This window comes from Stylophora pistillata, chromosome 13 (assembly GCF_964205215.1).
Source record: "Stylophora pistillata chromosome 13, jaStyPist1.2, whole genome shotgun sequence".
Taxonomy (NCBI): Eukaryota; Metazoa; Cnidaria; class Anthozoa; order Scleractinia; family Pocilloporidae; genus Stylophora; species Stylophora pistillata.
Window position 1 is genome coordinate 1,641,348 of NC_142531.1, and position 18,064 is coordinate 1,659,411.

The window sequence follows — 18,064 nt, forward strand, 5'->3', positions numbered from 1 at the left end:
GCTTGTCTTGGTTTTTGATTGTTTGTACAGTAGTCAACTTTGTGTTCATCGGCGTAGCGTGGAAAATTTACGGCGAGACAATATCAAACATGTTCTTTAACAAATCAAGATCACCATTGCACCAGAGGTCAAAACCGAACGTGTTATCCGCCAGCATGGAAGACTTGATTGTCAAAAAGATTCAGTAACAGATAAGCTGATTATGTTGGGGACGGTGCAGAAGGAAGTAACCTATTACGTGTGCTTTTATTCAACTTCAGTTGTGAAAGAGGACAGTAATAACATTGTATTGTCTACAAGAATGAGTTTGAGTTCCTTATGAATAGGGAGTTACTCTCATAGGGGAAATTTCTAACTTGAAAGGAGTTAACATTGGTTCCTTTTACAGTGGTCTACAACACCTACCCAACTTTTGTAAATAAAAAGATGGTGAATATTTCTTTGTCCCACACTCAGGACAAGACGGAAGCAATCTTTCTCTGTTTCTTTATCGAGCTCAAAACTCACCATCTTATTGTATTTACAAAACATGACGCTATCAGTATTGCCTAGCAGTATGCAAGACACTTGTTAGAAAATAGCTATCAGAGTCGTGCAATCAAATTCATTATATGTGATCGAGCGTCCTCAAAATCCCGATAGTGCACGTTGATAGCGTCAGCAAATCCGACTTCACCAGAAATTTTTCTTTTCGCGCGAGCAGCCATTGTTAGTGTGGGGAAAAATAATATATTTCGTGACAATAATGGATACAAACAGAAACTCGGCCTACTAGTCCAAAAACGAAGACAATGTTTCGACCTTTTCCCTTGGGCTAGAGTTCTTAAATGAGGCAGAAAAAGAGAAAAACAAAGGAAAAGGAGACTCGGCATCAGCGCTGTCACGACTCGCTTCAACTGATATTGTTGTCTGTTTTTTGCATCAGATTTGATGTACAATTCCACCGGCTATGTTCTAAAACAATTGGTTCAGGCTTTCAGCTGTGCACTATCGAGTTATGGAGCACGTGGGAAGTTTGGAGAGCACTCAACAAGCTAGAGTTGCCCTCAGCTATTGCCTCTGGCAACTCTTACGCTTCTTTCGTGCTCTCCAAACTTCCCGCATGCTCCATAACTCGATAGTGCACACTAAAGCATGAACCAATTGTTAAATATAAATGAACTTCATAATGGCTATTAATGCAAAGGTCTGAGGTTTGATTTCTCATGGAAAATAAGAATTTTTCTTTATCCCATGTTTGTGACGATGAAAAACACCTTTCACTTGCCCTACTTTTCTAAGTGATGGGTTAAGGTTTCCATCAGCTGGAAGAAAATAATGTTTTTTCAACAGAAAAGTTCTAGGGATGAACAAAAAGGTATTTTCCTTCAATATGCTGATTTATTTTAAACCAAATTTATACAAAAAATCCTTCCTTGGATAAAATAACAGAGTTAACACTACATATTCTGTGTATGGAATACTTAACAAATGGATATTCTTGAAATTAACAAATATATTTTGCAAATAAAAAAATTGAAAACATTAACTACTGAGTAAAGTAACTGAGTTTCTCCTGTAAGACTTTGGCTTTTATGTGTTAATGTGCATTAGAACACATTTAGTTTCATTAATTACAATATTTTCATATAACTGTAGTTACTCCTGAGGAAAAAAAAAAGTACAAGGTTTGTTTTTTCCTGGAATATCCATGCTGTCAAGATACACCAGTGATTCGATTTTTTTTTAACATGCCTTGTTATTTTCAGTTGTGGGTACAAAGTATTAAGGTTATCCCTGAGGTCCATATGATATACAGACTTATCTTTAGTTTTTTCTTAGGCAGAGAGAAAGCAACAAACCGAAATACAAATGGGTTCTTCCACTACAAATTGAACAACCTAACATGACACTACATTTACAAAGAGTATAAACAGATGATTCTTCCCTCCAAAGAGTTTCAACCCCACCGTTTTAAGCAGTAGTTCCTATGTAATTACAAAATGGCATTGGCTCCTATTACCAGGCCCAATACCAAAAGTGTTAGATCCTACTGTATAATTTCTACTATGTACAATTAGCTTACTATAAAAGATCCTTTATCTGTTAAAATATGAACAAATTGTATCCCTCTCTTTTTAAATATTAAATATGGTGCAACAACATGTCACATATCCACCAATTTATAATTAAGTTTACTAAACATATATTATTTTTATCAACTTAGAGCACTTCCAGAATTTTCCTCACGTTGGGGTTAACCTTGAAAGATGGAGAAAAAAATAGATCACATGAGGAAAAAAAAATTGGAAACATATTAAAATCAAAGTGAGACTAACAATTCTTTTCCCTGTCTTCTGCTTGAATTTAAACTTTCATCTATCATCAACCAGAGCCTGGACAATTCTCCCCCTGCCATACTTCTGTGTAGCAGAGTTTTCTTTTGGAGTTTTATTTTTCCTATTGGTGATTTCTTTTAAACAGGAAGTTACGAATTTTTTCAGTTTAAGATACTATCTGAAATATCTGGTGGGAACTGACTTTTGCACTTTTTTTTTAAGTGAGAAAGGAGGGAAACCTGACATTTTAAACACTTTTTACTTGTTGAATTGAAGAAAACTCAACTTATAGGACCCAATTCAATAGCAAAATCAGACAGAAGCCTCACCCTAGCCCCTAACTGGTATTTTTAGCAGCAATCTATTTTGTATGTGCCTTCTTCTGGAAGAGATTATAATTTAACAAATTCTACCTAAAAAAAGGCAACAGTTGTAAAACTTACAGGGAATCCACTAAGTTTTGATTTCAATCCACAGAAGTCTGCCTCTTCAATAATTTCCTTTGAACTGTATGGGTTGTTCTTTTCTGTCACCCTAGAACAAAGAAATATAATTTATTATATAGCCTGGATCAGCAGTTAAGAGAACTTTAGAAATCTATTCTCACTGCAACTGGGGTTAGTCATGTACCAGGTCATATCGAAAAACATAACACTGATCAATCCTATTAGTCAAAATAAATGCAGAATGCCATCTAAATTCCTCAATTATCATATTTGCTTGTTTTGGTCCAAAACAATGATTAGCAAAAATAGAATTTGGTTGAGATCATTGTTTGTTTCCTATATATTAATAAATTTGTGACTTGTCAGTGTTGCTTGCCCAACACCAAAAACAACCATAGCACATTAAGGATACAGTTATAATGTAATGTTTAAGGGGTAAGCAAGCTAACCACTTACTGTGTTTCTGAGAGGAGCAACCTTTCAGAAAATGCAGCAATTGCTGAAAACTGTGCCAGACTGAAAGTAGACTTCTCATTTCCTTCAACCATCTGTAATAAAGAAAAAAGTATTATCCAACTTATGACTTGAGCTAAAAATTATAATTTTTCTTTAACAGTTATTTATCATTACCTCACCCTTAGAAAATAACACACAATAGCATAATACTAACATGCATGACAGCATAACAGCAGATAGCACAGAAGGTGCACTCTGACTGGCTATTCAAACTCCAAATATCCTTTGTTAGTATATACTAAATCAGTGGATAGCATTGAAGGCACACTCTGATTGGCTAGTCAAACTCCAAATATCGTTTGCTATTTAACTCCGAGCAACTTGGGAAAAAATGGCATCCAGGTTTGCATCCATGACAAGTGAAGAAATCACTCAAATCAATTTTTGGTGGTGTATATTATCTCACCGTTTTAGTACATACTAAAACAACTATTCACCTCAGTGTTGGTGGTTAGCAGTGGATATTTACCTCGCTGCTTTACGGCTTGGTAAATATCCACCCCTAACCACCTCCACTTTGGTGAATAGTTGTTAACTATTCACCTCTCAGCAGATTGCGCAGGATTTGGGCCCAAAAAATGTTGTAATCTTGGTAGGAATACATTTATTTAATTAAAATAATCTTTTGTGCCATACTATCACACTGTTTCTGTCTATATATAAGTAATAAAAACAACTGTTCACTTTAGTGTCGGTGACTTGAATATCCATCACTAGCCATATATCCACTTCCATGAATAGTTATTACTTGCAGACAATATCTTCATGAAGAAAAAAATGTGGAGGCACAATGACAATATCAGACATACCTCTATTAGTTTCTTAATCTGCTCTGTTGATATAGAGTCCACGTGTATCTCTCTTAAGCCCCTATTCATCTCCTTTTAATCAAATTAAAAGAAGCTTCAATCTTGAGTTTTGACTAAAACAATTTAACTCCAGGATACGAATTCAATAAATACAAATAATTAATTTAGTTGAATTACCTACCTTAAAAGTTATTTGATTATCTCTGTCTTTATCCACCTTCTGAAATATATGCTTGTAAAGTGCTTTCCTTCTTGTGCTAGAAAGTAACATGTTGAATTGTTTAAATATGTAGAAACTTTCATTTACATTCCAATGCTGTCAGATTTCTAGATTGTAACACTATACAGGAATGATTCTCACAGGTACATTACTATTGTTAAGAAGAGGTTAACGAACTTGTGCGTGCGCGACTTGCATGCACGTGCTTTGGGTTTATGTAGGTTATAAATATCCATGTAAGCAAATCACGTAGACCTTTTTGTTTTTGATGTGTGCAATTTTTATAGAAAAGAGTTGAAATTAAGTTTCTTAGTTTATCGATTAATTGGCATTTTCTTTAACGGTTGTTGCCGTTTACCATGAGTCTACAGTTTTCTGTGTTGGAATAAAGTGTCTGTTTGTATTTTCTGTTTCGCTTCCGAACAGCTATTAAGAAACTGTAGAAAAAGAAGTTTGAAATTTTCAGGCTTCACCTGAGTTTTGCACCAATTAATGCCTCCCAATCACTAGTTGCCATATGCCAATAGTGCTCTGACTACAAAATCAGCTACCTAACCAATTGTTGAGAGTGAGACAAATTTTGGTTGGTTCTATGTTACCTTTAAAGGGATGTGATCAAAAGTAGAGGAACTAAAATATACTTTGATGCATGGATGATTACAAATAAAATAATGATACTCACATTAAACTGGAATTAAACAAGTTGCAAAAGAGAAGTCTGATAAATTCAGGCTTTCACAAGGTTCAAATATGTGCCTTCCAGTTATTAGTTGTCCACCTGATAACTATGAGGCAATATGGTCCCTGATCAAGCCCAAATGTTTTCAGGCTTCTCTTTTTTGCAATTTCTTTCAATGTAAATCAACTGAGAGGATCATTCTTTCATCTGTAATCAACATCAGGACAACATATGATTTCTTTCATCACTTTTTGAGAATTGCATGGCTGTGTAACTACACGGAAGTTTGTTGATAAAAAGACAAGGTTCACTTGAGATGAATATGCCACGAACCTTATAATACAGTACTTTGTCAAATACTCCATTGGTGTCATCTCTGAGGAAAACAAAATTAAAATTAATCATGGCAAGATAGGTGAATCAAACCACTCTGGGTTGAAGACATGCATTCACTGAATAATTATCATAATAACCATACAACTACCTTCAAGTAATTTCACATCCATGGGAAGTTCAAATCTACTTGTCTGCTTAGAAAGTGCTAGTCTTCCTTGAAGCCAGGGTTTCATTCCTTCTTTCCTTTGCTGCAGCGAAAAAAAGAAAAGAAACATCATTTGATATCAAGAAGAAAAGTAAAGTCTGTTTACGAGCCAGTGGCCCATCAGAGCTGCAGTGCTTGACTCCAGTTTCTGTAGCATGAAGCGACTAGGAGTCTCCCCCCTGGATGGGATATTGCTAGTCCATCGCAGGGTTACCCCCCCAGCATTAAATTTGCTGGTACCCATTTAATTGATATCAAAAAGGTGCCCCATATCTACCAATCACACTGAGGGTGCACCCCAAGACTTTTGCCATTCATGAAAATGCAGCCTACCTGTATCAGCCCTATTACTACCCCTGAGTAGCAAGAGGTGGATGGTGTATTTCGGACCATCCTCAAACCATATTTTATACAACAAAAATACCCTTTGGTGACACATTCATCTACCTACTGAGTGTGTGTCTACATGAGAACAGCCCCTTCCCTGGTCACTGGAGTGGTAAAATCAAGTTAGCTGACATAATTGAGTGTCAAAAAGTCTTAAACTTAAAATGAAATAAATCATACATTACTGCATGCATGAAGTTACATGTAACTCTAATCTAAGTTACTATCAACAGACCTCAGAACTATCAACTTACCTTATGTTCATCCCTAATAGAAGTCATAACTTCAGTGGCCTCAGCAGAAGGCAAAAAACGTGGCACTGTTGAGTTAGTTAAAGATTTCTTTAATGGCCTTGACTCTCTTTTTTGCTCCAACCGATACTCAAGGAGGTCCTGTGGAAAATGAATATTGTTGATTTAAATGGGGAAGCTGAGGTTTGAAGGCTAAAGTTAAAATGACTTATTTACACAGTGCAACATGACTTGAGAATGCTAGTCTATTAAAAATCACTTAATATCCAGTGGTTAGCATTTCATCTGTTGGATAGTATTATCCGCCCTTTATACAGCTGGGCCCTCAAGTCCCTTTTTTTCAAGGGGTAGATAAGTTATCCACTGGATAAATCCCTACCTGCAGGGTGAATAGCCCAGTACATTTTTTCAACCCTTTAATGCCTTTAATTTCTTCTATCACATTGCATTATCTGCCCTTAGAAAAACTGGGCCCTGGAAAATTCTTCTATACATAGTTAAAATACTTGCCACAAGGGAGCAGGCACAGCAGATAAGGTTAAAACAGACAGTACCGACCTCCAAAAACTACACCTTAACTGGTTGGAGTAAAAGAGTGTAATTTTGTTGACAAAGATGAGAAAACAAACTAGGCAGAGAAATCAAATAACCAGAAAGGTAGAACTCAACATACAACATTCCATGATTCAAATGCAGATATATAATTATATATATATATATATATATATATATATATATAATATAATATAATATAATATAATTGAAGAAGGTCTCTGACCGAAATGTTTTTTATTAAAATTTTTTATATTTTTGACGTCAGAAGTTGTCCATCCTCGCAATTTTTAAACTTTCTACGTTCGTGTTTATTGTGAGATTTAGACTGCGAATCTTTATTAATCCTCCTGGCGCGGTGCACCTTTGTTGGCCTGAGAGTTCTTAAGCAACCTACACGAGGACATACAATTGTGCAAAGGACATTTTTTGTCTCACAAAATTGTCTATCTTGTAATTAACTTGTTGTCAGTACTTTAATTCAAGTGATGTCTCAACTCAAAATTCAAGTCTGCAAATTGTAGAGATCTACATGAAAGCTTTGAGCTCAAACGACTGTTTCTAATTTAGATTCAAGTATGTTTTGTCAACAGTGTTAAAATAATAAATAAAGTTAGGCTATATTGAAAACTTACAAAAAGAATTTTGAATAAATCTTTTTTAAAACTGTGAGCTATACATTTACCTCCAAAATGATCTGTGACTACAAAAAGGGTAAACAGTATAATATTGTGATAACTTAACTGTGCCCTGCAAATTCTAACAAACCATTAAGTTGGAAGCAATGGTGACAAAGATATATTTTAAGTGGTTCAGACAGGTGGTAAGATAATTTCAAGACACAAAATATTAATTAGTAGAATCTACTGAGCGGGAGGTGTCGGTATTTCAAATTTGTTAACAAAAACATGAACTACTGATTTAGCTTGGTTAAACTACAAAGAAATATATTTTGTTTTTTTACTCTGACTGCATATTCTGTTTCACTGAGAAAAGTGCTGTGAGTTCTTTTTTTTCTTTTCAGTTTTATCTGGAAATTAACTAATTTTGAATTGGAAGATGAAAAGTAATTATTTTCAAACATGAATAATGCCACCAAAGGGAGTATAATTGACCTGTTATAAATAATTTATAAAAATTTATTAGAAAGAAGAACTTGAAAATAGAAAGTACATGGTACAGAGTCCCAAAACAGATTTTTAAAACTGCATGAACTTTATATCATACTTGATTTAGTTTGGATCTTTCAACATTCTTTGTTCATCAGTTTCTTGTTGCATTGATGTCAAAACTAAAATCTCCTTATAATGAGGACCATAAACATATCAAACTGTCTGCATTCATTAACAAGTCTGTGATAATAAAGGGAGAATGTCTGAAAGACCTTAGTTCTAGAATTATAACTACAGTTAAAGCATTATCAAACCAGCAAAAATGTTACTGACATTAATAAATCAAGGTGTGTTTAGTGCAGGAAACTGTCACAAGAAAGAAAATTACTGCACTGTTACAAAACATAGCCTACACTGTAGATAACAATATTTTTTTCAAAATTATTAAACAAAAATGATGAGTGAATTTTGATTATGGAAATTTTATATTACCACAACTGTCAAATTTAGAGCTTTTAGTCGGTGTGGAAGCTAAGCTCATATTTTAAACACTGCAAAGCCTCTTTGGTCATGAAGGGTTTAAATTACAAGTTCTACATGAGTACAGTCAGGCAACCAGAATATTTTTCTTAAAATATTGTGTTTCCCCTGGATGCAAGTTTGTTTAAAAAATGCTCTTTGTTAATTGAAACAATAACGTATGTATAAACAAGGACAAGAATCCAAGGTTAATGTTCCTAATTAGATGTCAACAACTAAGAAGAGAAAAACATAACACATGATAAGATACTGGTCAAGAATAAGCTTGCATGACCATAAAATATTATTTGTAGGAAATAGCAAAAACTGGAAAAAGTAAACAAAAATAAGCATTACCACATTCATGAGTAAACATAATGATTAATGTAAACTATAGTATAGTGAAGCAATACACTGTCAAAGAATTATCAGCTATAAGATCTACTATTATAGTTATAAATCCAAAGCTCACTCACAAGAAAAACAAACCTTTGGATCATACATCCTGTAGGCCCCAGGTGCTCTTATATACTCAGGTCTGGGTAAACTGGAAAGAGAAAGTTATCAAAATCATTAATTTTCAAGTTGATCATTGATGATTAAAAGGAGTGTATCATTGTACTTTTCATGGAAACCTGTCACAACAAGTCAGACACAATAAAAGGAAGCTTAGAATCCTCATTGTATTTTGAGTTGGTTTTGCACTATTCAAAATTTACAATTACTAGCTTGGGAGAAAACTTCAAATTAACATAATCATATCTCCCTTAAAACATTCTTCATGAGCTGGCCGTATGTTGGAGAATAAAAAATGAAGTTGGTAAACTAATCATTCTAACTTACACTTCTGGCTCTTGTTTGGGTGACACTTCTTCCCTTTCTCCTCCCACCTTCCCTTCTTCATCTAGCTTCTTCCCTTCTTCATCTAGCTTCTTCTCCTCATCTTCTGTTTTCATTGCCTCCACAGATTGAACTGGAGCAACAGGAGGTGGTTTTGGCAGTGGTGGCTTTTCAACCTCCTTGCGCTCAAATAAAGGCGTTGTTCTCTTCTGTGTGCCTGGTGCTACTTTGGGCTCCTTGCGCGTAAATGTTGGGGAGGGTTTTAAAATAGGTTTAACCACTGGCTCCTTCTTTTCTTCTTTAGGTGATGGTGACTTAAAACTTGTAAGAATAAGAGAATCCGAGAACTTCACTTGAAGTTTTTGTGCTTTGTGTGTCTCCTCCTCTGCCTTCTGAGGAACCTCACTGGGCTTTTGAGCCACAGGCTCATCTTCTACTTCATTCTCTGGTTCTTTTTCAATCTGAGCAGGTTCGTCCACAGGCTCTGGCACAACAACCTCTTCCCTTACTTCATCTAAGCTTATATCTCCTGCTTGAATCATATCTTCTTGGGCTGCCCACTGTGGAATCTCTGGAACATCATTGTGTATATCAGCATCACATTCATCATTTGTGCTAGCCTCTGTTTGCTCTTCTTTAGCGTTTTCAGGAGATGGACTCTGATCTGGTTCCAACTTAGTTATGATAATTTCAGCAACAGGTTCCAAAGGGTCTGCATCTGAAGTCTTGATGTCAGCTTGAGGTTGTTCTTGAGTTGACACATGAGTCATTTGATTGTCAGGCCAATATTTGACACCTTCTCCTTCTTTGTCATTCAAATATTTTTCAGTAAGTCCTTCACAGGGGTTGGTATCTAAATTCTGTTCTGTTTGTAACTCTTCATCTGTAGATAGACCAGAAAATTTTGAAAATAATATAATTTTCAAATAAAGTTATTTCAAATCCAGACATATAATACAGTACCTCAAACTGGCTGAATATCTTGGAACTTCCAAATATATTATGTTTGTTCCAGCTTATAATTATATGCTGCCACTAGTAAACTTAGGTCAGTGTCTAACAATATTTACACCCTACACATCCAGAACCCTTTGGACTAACTTTAAACACGGCTGCAAATAACTAACGGGCAGTCACTGGTCTCGTTGTCCGGTCAAACATGCTTTTGCTCGGACACTACCCGTTTTTGGCCTGTCAAATTTTAACAGTCGGAACTCTTGCGATAGTGAACCCAGATTGCACAGTAATCCTTTTACAACTAAAAAAAAACTGAATCCAAGTCGATCTGGCAATAAAAATTACAAGTTAATAACTTTACTACTGCAGAAGCAGTCTCGCATTGAGTACGTGGAACGGTTACACAAGATACAACCGTAATTGTCCGTTTTACTTTACATCTGGCAAGATCACTTCTAATTAAATATTACACTTTGGCAATCACCACATCAGTTCTACAACTGAACTTAAGTAAAATATGCAGAATGTGTGAAAGCTGCTGAAGAGTTCAATCGATCTCTTAATTAAGCTAACTGAAATGTAAGCTTAAATATAAATAGGAAACACTTCACTTTAACTCGTATTGCCACAAGGGTTTCAAAATTCGGCACCACTGTATATAACTGTATAAAATGCATGGTGTCATATTCCAAGTGTTGCGCTCGCTGACTTTCTTCCACTTAGAATCCCTTAAAGACAACCTTACTCTTTCACTTTTTGTGTTATACGGTCGTGACAGGATTTGATGACATCGCGGAAATTTGCGACTGCCCGGGAATTTCTCAACCACTAATTTGTCTACTTTTATATTGTTTTTTTTTTTTCTTTTGGAAACATGACTGTTGTCCCTTGTGATTATCAAACAGTTAAAAATTCAAATTTCTTTGAAAGAGTCGGTAAAGGACCGGACAAGATGTCCGGCAATCCAAGGATTTGTCAGGTCAGTACCCAATTTTGACCGGACATTGTCCGTTGACCGGCCATTATTTGCAGCCCTGTTAAATAAAATTAAAAAAATCCCTTACAACTACATCCCATCCAAGCAGTATCAATGGATTATTCTTGTCCTGACCAAAGACTTGTAACTGAGACAATGTCAACACCAGGAATAGGACCCAAACCATACTGGGGGAAAAAGAGGGGGACAAGTTTCTAAAGAAGCTGTGGTGCAACATCAGCGGGGGGTATTACAAAATAATTTGTTTCTATCAACGGAGTTGATAAATAAATGTAAATTGCCACTAACTGTAAAAAGGTATCTAAAGCTGACATTTCAAGCATTATAGCCCTTCTGGTGGAAGGCTAGCATCCAAATCACTGTTTATATCCCAGTATAGATTTTGTCCATACTGATCTCTAGAAGAAGAAATTTTTTTAATACAGAGTTTCTTTATTTGGCAATCATCCCCTTTATTCAATATTTGACTTAGCAGTGATATGGTAAGAAGAAATTAGATACTAGCCACTCTTTGAGGCTATATAAAGAGTTCATCCATACCTCTTAGTTCTGTTGAGTATCTCCCCTCTGTGAATGATGCCTCAGAGGGTGAAGCAGGTACAATAAACTGTTCTTCAAACAGCACTGTTTCATCAAAGTCATCCTCATAATTTAAAGGGAAATCAAGTTGGTTGTCATTTAGTAAAGAGGGATCATCATCAGGACAAGTTTTAGGATGACTGCCTTCCCCACGTACCCAAAATCCTGCTGGTTTCACAAAGTGAAGATATTTTGGAACATCTCCCCTTTGAAACTGGAAAATTCAAACATAACAAATGTGGTTATGAATACTTAAATTTGCTGACAGAAATAAACCAATCATAGAATAGGCATAAAACTCTAACAGTTTTTGTCACAGTTTGTCTTGTAACAATTTACATGAAATTATTTAATTTTGTTTCTAAATGTACACTAGTTTTAAAATACTCTTGAAAGTACAATACCAACATTGACATTCAAAATAAAAATTAAGAAGACCGTTTTGTGATATTTTTTTTCACACCTGTGTCAAAGTAATGAAAGACCTTTAAGACTTGACAATTTAGGATTGCTTGAATTATACGCAATGTGTATGCTGTAGTTCAATTTTATCCTTGGTTCAAATTTTATTTTCCTTTGTTTCAAACTCATTATCATGACTGAGAACAAAGGAAAATAAAATTTGAACCAAGGATAAAATTGAACTACAACATGTACATGGGGGGTTGGGGGGATAATTGCCCCTCATAATCCATGTGAAACTAATTGTTACAGTTGCAAATACCACAGAAACTATTAAAAATTATAATTTATCATTTTATAACCCATGCAGCCCTGCAGGTAGAAAACATAGTGAAAGCTGACATGTGTGGGGCTGAACAGGTTGGCATGAGCTGGTTCAGAAAAAGCCATCCGGCCCTGTCCAGATATACACAGCTTTGTTGGGAAAACTTAAAGGAAAGAGGAAATAAGTGAAAATAATCACAATTTGCCATGAACTGTAAGTTTCTTTCTCTGAATCAAAAAACAAATAAAAAAATTTATATTCTAGTAAGAGTTTTTTTTTTTTTTTTGTGATTGTCCTGTGTATGCTATCTATCATGTCCTATTTGGGTTAATTGAAACCAAATTTTTAATATTTTCAACAAATGGTCATAAATAATAATAATAATAAATAATATCAAAAAAGCTTATTGACTGAGCTTGGTCAGACTATACAGGAAAATATTTGGCTCTCATGCAGTCATGGCATACATTAATGCCCATCATGATGTGCTTGGTCCATACATCATGAGCTCTAGGCCAAATATTTTACCCTACGGCCCTCGATCCCACTCAGTTGATAAGTACATAGAGTTATTATTGCTCATTATGTATTAGCTTACCACAGTGGGTCTTGCAACAGGCCAAAACTGTTGTCTCTGTAAAACGCCAAATCAGTAATTAGTAATCACCGCAAACATTTTTAAGAGTCAAATTGGACTGTAGAATAAAGTTAAAATGGGAAAGTCCTCATCCCCTGGCATACATATGTTTCTTTGCCAACAATACCACATTTTGGGTCTTATAATCAGCAACAAAGTATTCCAGACAGGATTCATACTTTGAATTTGTGATTTCGTAACTAAATACTGTCATTTCTTCCCCTTATTGGAAGGATCATGACTTGTAGCCATTAACAGATCTGGTAAAACAGACTAAACAAAATTTTAAACTACAACAATTGAATATATCAAATTATATCTAACTCATTTGGCTAAAGCTAGTATATAGTATTCATGTGTTAAACCATTTTTTGAACATGTTTTCCCTATAATTTTTAGGTTTAAACTCACAATAAATAAAAAACATAGTGACTGTGATAACAATGACGTTACCACCTACCGAAGAAGGAGAAGATTTAGGCCTGGGCTGATAAGCAGAACAGCAATGTTTTAAGCCATTGTGTGAAAGAACATTCCGAATAATATCTGGCATACAGGTTAATGGACGAGTAAAAGCTTTTAATCTTTGAATATCAGAACCATGCCTAGGAACAGAGGTTACAACTTCAATACCACTAAAATCATAAGGAAGAGGAGCTGATTTACAGTGCCCTCTGTGTCGTTTTTCTACTTCTTCTCTAGACATGAGTGAACGTTGACTCTTTGCAGAACTTATCCTGTTCTGCCATGCATGTTTTGGGGCACTTCGAGAAGAGGGGGATGCAGAACCATCACGTGATTGCCAAGCTTTGGATTTCTGCGGAAGATAATAGTGAACGGGTCTTGGAGGAGCTGACTTGCATCTTGCTTTATGAAGCTGAAGGAATAAAGATGTAGGAGATGCACTGGGTTCTTGTTTATTCTTTTGCATGGAGCTATAAGAACTTCTTCCACTTCTTGACGACAAGGGGCGTGAGGTTACAGGGGTTGGTGAGGGATTGTGCAGAAATGAAGACTGACTTCCTGAAGGACTTGCATTAACATTGTTATCGTTTTTAATACCAAGATGCCTTCTGCCAATTCTAGGTGCCGCACTTTTGACTCTCTGAACAGGCCTCCCCTGCCTGGACCTACCAGTATTTCCCGAGCTGAAGAAAATATTAGGATCCAAATTGTCTTTAGAAGAAGCCTTTGTTCCTCTGATTGTCCATAATAAATGTTCATTGTGAGCCATTATAAAATCACAATACTATAAGTATAGTAGCAGGTCTACTAATTCAGATTTGCCACCAAATATCTGCTGACAAACTAATATGTCACATGCAATTGCATGACAAAAGAAAACTTTCATAATGATTGTAATAATGTGATGTTGTGAGAAACTCTTGGTCTTTTCTCATTTTTAGGTGCTCAATGTCAGACCTCAGCATAATTCACAACAGCAAACTTTTAGAAGAACCTATACACAAGAAAAGAAAAATTTATCAGACAAAATTGACAAAATTATTCCAGAATATCAGCAAAATAATTACACCATTCATGCAATTAAGTTCAAAAAAGTACCGACAGACCACTAAACAGACATGACACAAAGTTTGAGGAAACTTAGCCTGAGTGTCAGGTGTTTCTGGGAGTGTTTCTGGGGGAAAAAGGTAAGAGAGAAGCAAGAAAGGGAGAGAGCGAAAGGAAGGCCTGACACTCAGGCTAGAGGAAACTACACCTTATCTTTTTTAAAACTGGGCTACATATTAAAAAATAAGAAATCTTGAATTTGGCAATAAAAAATTCTAAAAACAGCTTCTACAGGATTAATAGAGAATTTAGTCCAGGCAGATAGAAATTAATGCCCATTCTGAAATTTCTGTTTTGGTTTTAATCATTGCAAATGTTAATCTCCTACACCCTAACATCAGCTGTATGCATATTCTCCATACTGTTCTCTACACATTTCTTAAGGTGCTGTTATGGAGAATTTGTTTAACAATCATGAGCTTCTTTTATTGGTGATCATTTTCTTTATTCCTGTGACCTCAAAAGTGTGATTCAGGGGTGATATTGTAAGGGGAATTAGATGCTTGCCACTCTGCCCTAGGGGCCAAATGATTAAATTGTTTTTCTTGTATCTTATAAAAGAATGAAATGAAAATATTTTGACAAAATGAAAAATGATCTCCTTTTACACTATTCAGAGAGAAAAAGCTGTTGATTTTTTGTCTCTGTACAAAGACATATGGAAAGATCACTTCAGATTCGTTCTGCTGATTCCCTATAATCTAGTTTTGTCAAAACAAAATCATATTTCAAAATAACTTGATCCAAATTTTTTCATTTACCTGAATTTTTAAATTATAATCTACTTTTTTACTCAATAATGAATAAAAGCAGCAAAATTTGTTTAAGTGCTAATCTGCTCTTCAACTAGTTTTATTAAAAATGCTCGTTCAAAGAAAATAAACAATAATTGTATACAAAAGGCATTCTTAACATTGTTACTGCAGTGAAAAATAAATGAAAAAATTTTAATAATTCGATTGGGGTAACAACAGCTGTACTTTAAAGAAAGAATTCAATAATTATATTATGTCCTAAAATCTCTGATTAAAAAGGAAAAATTGAAAATTAATAGAAAAAGTTGTCTAAATTATCAACTGGTCATGTCATAGACTGAACCACGTGTAGCGTCTGCAACACGAAATAGATAAATAAATTCCATGTTCCTTCCTTGAGATTAGTCTGTGAACACGTTTAGGATATAAACTATTGACAGAACTTTTAACTAAAGCAAAGTGAATAACCATCCATTCAGTTATCCAATTCTCTCAGAGAAACAATGCTATGTACGTCGTTGATGCCTGCCTGCGCAGGAAGACCACGATCGCGATTCGAACTTAATCAACTATTTAGGAAAGAAAAAGTTCATAACTAAGAAGAGGCTTATTGGCAGTGAAATACGAATTGCAACGTGTACATTAGGAAAAAAGCATGGAACAAACGCTCAAAGGATAATTAGTTAGACAATTCAAACGAGAAAGGATAATAAAGTTACGAAAGATGGTTACAAACCTTTCATCTGCTTGCTTTGATGATATCAGGTCCAGGTGATGAGGAAACGAAAGTTTCTCTACATGTTTCTCTCATTCTGAATTAATATCAAAGGATTTAGAGGAACACCCTTTGGCTTAGACTGGATAATACGTTTCCCAGCTGGAAGGTAAATGTTATTTTGTCGCCACAGTGAAATCATTTAGTGTTTGCCGTTTCCAGCCGGCAAAATACCTTGAGCCAATCAGAGACGCTGTAAGAACAAAGGCTTCTGAAAATACACGCTCCCATGCTCCAGTCTCCGCTCTGTATGTTGTCGTGACAACGTAGAACTGTCAAGAGTGATAGTCAAGGGTAACCTTTGTAAGGTAGAAGACACTCCAAGGAAGAAAAAATTTGTTCTTCTGCGCATCATGTCTCAAAGCAGCTCTCCTTCGCCAACCAACATAAACGTAAACTCGCTTATAAAAGTGAATCAGCCGTTGCCGGAACAGTGGACTTTAGTGAAAGACTGGCATATTGAGAAAAGAAGTCCTTGCGAAGATTGGAGACCTCTGGCAAACTCGCAAATAGCTCATATGTATCAACAAATGAAGACATCCATTGAAGAACATCCAAACGCATTGTCACGCAGTTAAAAACGATACCCAACGAAGTGCTGAAGCACAATCTTGAATCGATTTGTCGGAATTTCTATGCTCTGGATGGTTTTAACCGTAGGAGACTTTATCGCTTAATTATTAATTACTGTACATCTGTGGCAAAAAACCCTCATATTTAAACGTTATCTAAACGTATCCTTTTTGTAAAATCCAGGACTTAAAAGTGATCACACTTCTCCGGCCAGCGGAAATGACTGACAATTGACGAAGAAAAACTGAATAACATTGCAGAAGAGCTTCAAAACCGCTTTTTGCATTAGACAAACGTAAAAACGACATTGTTTCAGGTGAAGCATGTTTGAAGAGGTGACTTTGTCAGTTTTGTTGATTTTGTGGTCGATAGATTTATATTGTTAGTACAAAGTTAGAAAGATAATTTTTGTCTTAAAATGACGCGATTATGTAATGTTTCACACTTAGAAGAGACTGCTTCTGATCAATGTTTTCAGTATTTCGCAAATTAACAGTCCTTTAGGCCAAGTGCTGTGTAAATAAAGATCGAATAAGTATGTGATTTATCTAAGATCGATTTAAAGAAAAAAGGGCTAGTATTACGATATGATCGAAGAAGTGTGTAAAGATTAACTGCAAAGGAATAGCAAGCGTAAATTTTTAGACAACATAGAGTCAAAGAAATGCGGAATCATAAGTGCATTAACGAGATTCTTATTAAAAGTGTGTCTTTGAGAGAAGAAACAATTAAGTCGTTCATTTTGATAGATCTATTGTGATGCTGTACAATGTTGCATAAATATTTTGATCCTTTTTCAATTACTTGCTCCTGGTCCAATATGCAGTATATTTTGCTGAGTTAAACAAATCAAAACCCCCGACCACATTTGTGGTTTATCTACAAGTTAGCCAGCTTAATTTTGTTTTGCCCTTTTTTCTTACTTTTTCCCTTGTAGGGGAAGGAGGAGATTAGACTTCTCATATTTTCATGGCGTTATGAGGACACCCCAGCCTACCCCCCTCCCCCAAAGAACACGCGCCAAGCAACGCGGCGATAGGTCAAACGTTATATCTGACGGGCAACGTTCGTATGACGAGCTATAGAACCCACCCTTTCACACATCAGGTAAACTTGAGCGTTGGATAAACGTGACTTTAAAGAAAAAAAAAACAGTTTAACCAACTTGTAAGGCCTGAGAAAACAGTATCGGAGGCAAAGACAAGAAGGGGAACTTTCCTACCCGTCTTTTCCTTTCCTGTTAAAAGGGAAGGGCGTCTTCAAGCCAATGTTCGGATAACTGATTTTGCTCATCGCAAAGTT

General features: G+C 35.5%; 1 protein-coding gene across 1 annotated transcript; it reads right to left on the reverse strand.

Annotated features, from left to right (window-relative positions):
- Positions 1-1,360: 1,360 nt before the first annotated feature.
- LOC111345035 (uncharacterized) lies at positions 1,361-16,350 on the reverse strand. The gene is made up of 14 exons (XM_022952291.2): positions 16,151-16,350; positions 13,548-14,546; positions 13,049-13,084; positions 11,685-11,937; positions 9,194-10,073; positions 8,840-8,897; positions 6,171-6,308; positions 5,473-5,572; positions 5,322-5,364; positions 4,271-4,346; positions 4,090-4,161; positions 3,221-3,312; positions 2,762-2,852; positions 1,361-2,241 (listed from the first exon to the last, which is right to left on the reverse strand). The coding sequence occupies exons 2-14, from the start codon at positions 14,319-14,321 to the stop codon at positions 2,203-2,205; spliced, it is 2,652 nt and encodes an 883-aa protein (XP_022808026.2). The 5' UTR covers positions 14,322-14,546; positions 16,151-16,350; the 3' UTR covers positions 1,361-2,202.
- Between the last annotated feature and the right edge of the window lie 1,714 nt (positions 16,351-18,064).

Bases quoted from the DNA above. Each gene is read 5' to 3' on its own strand.
- LOC111345035 (XM_022952291.2), bottom strand. From the start codon at position 14,321: ATGGCTCACAATGAACATTTATTATGGACAATCAGAGGAACAAAGGCT. The intron at 4,347-5,321 runs GTTCGTGGCATA...GTTACTTTCTAG, and splicing joins ACAAAGTACTGTATTATAAG to CACAAGAAGGAAAGCACTTT. The intron at 4,162-4,270 runs GTAGGTAATTCA...TTTGATTAAAAG, and splicing joins ATAATCAAATAACTTTTAAG to GAGATGAATAGGGGCTTAAG.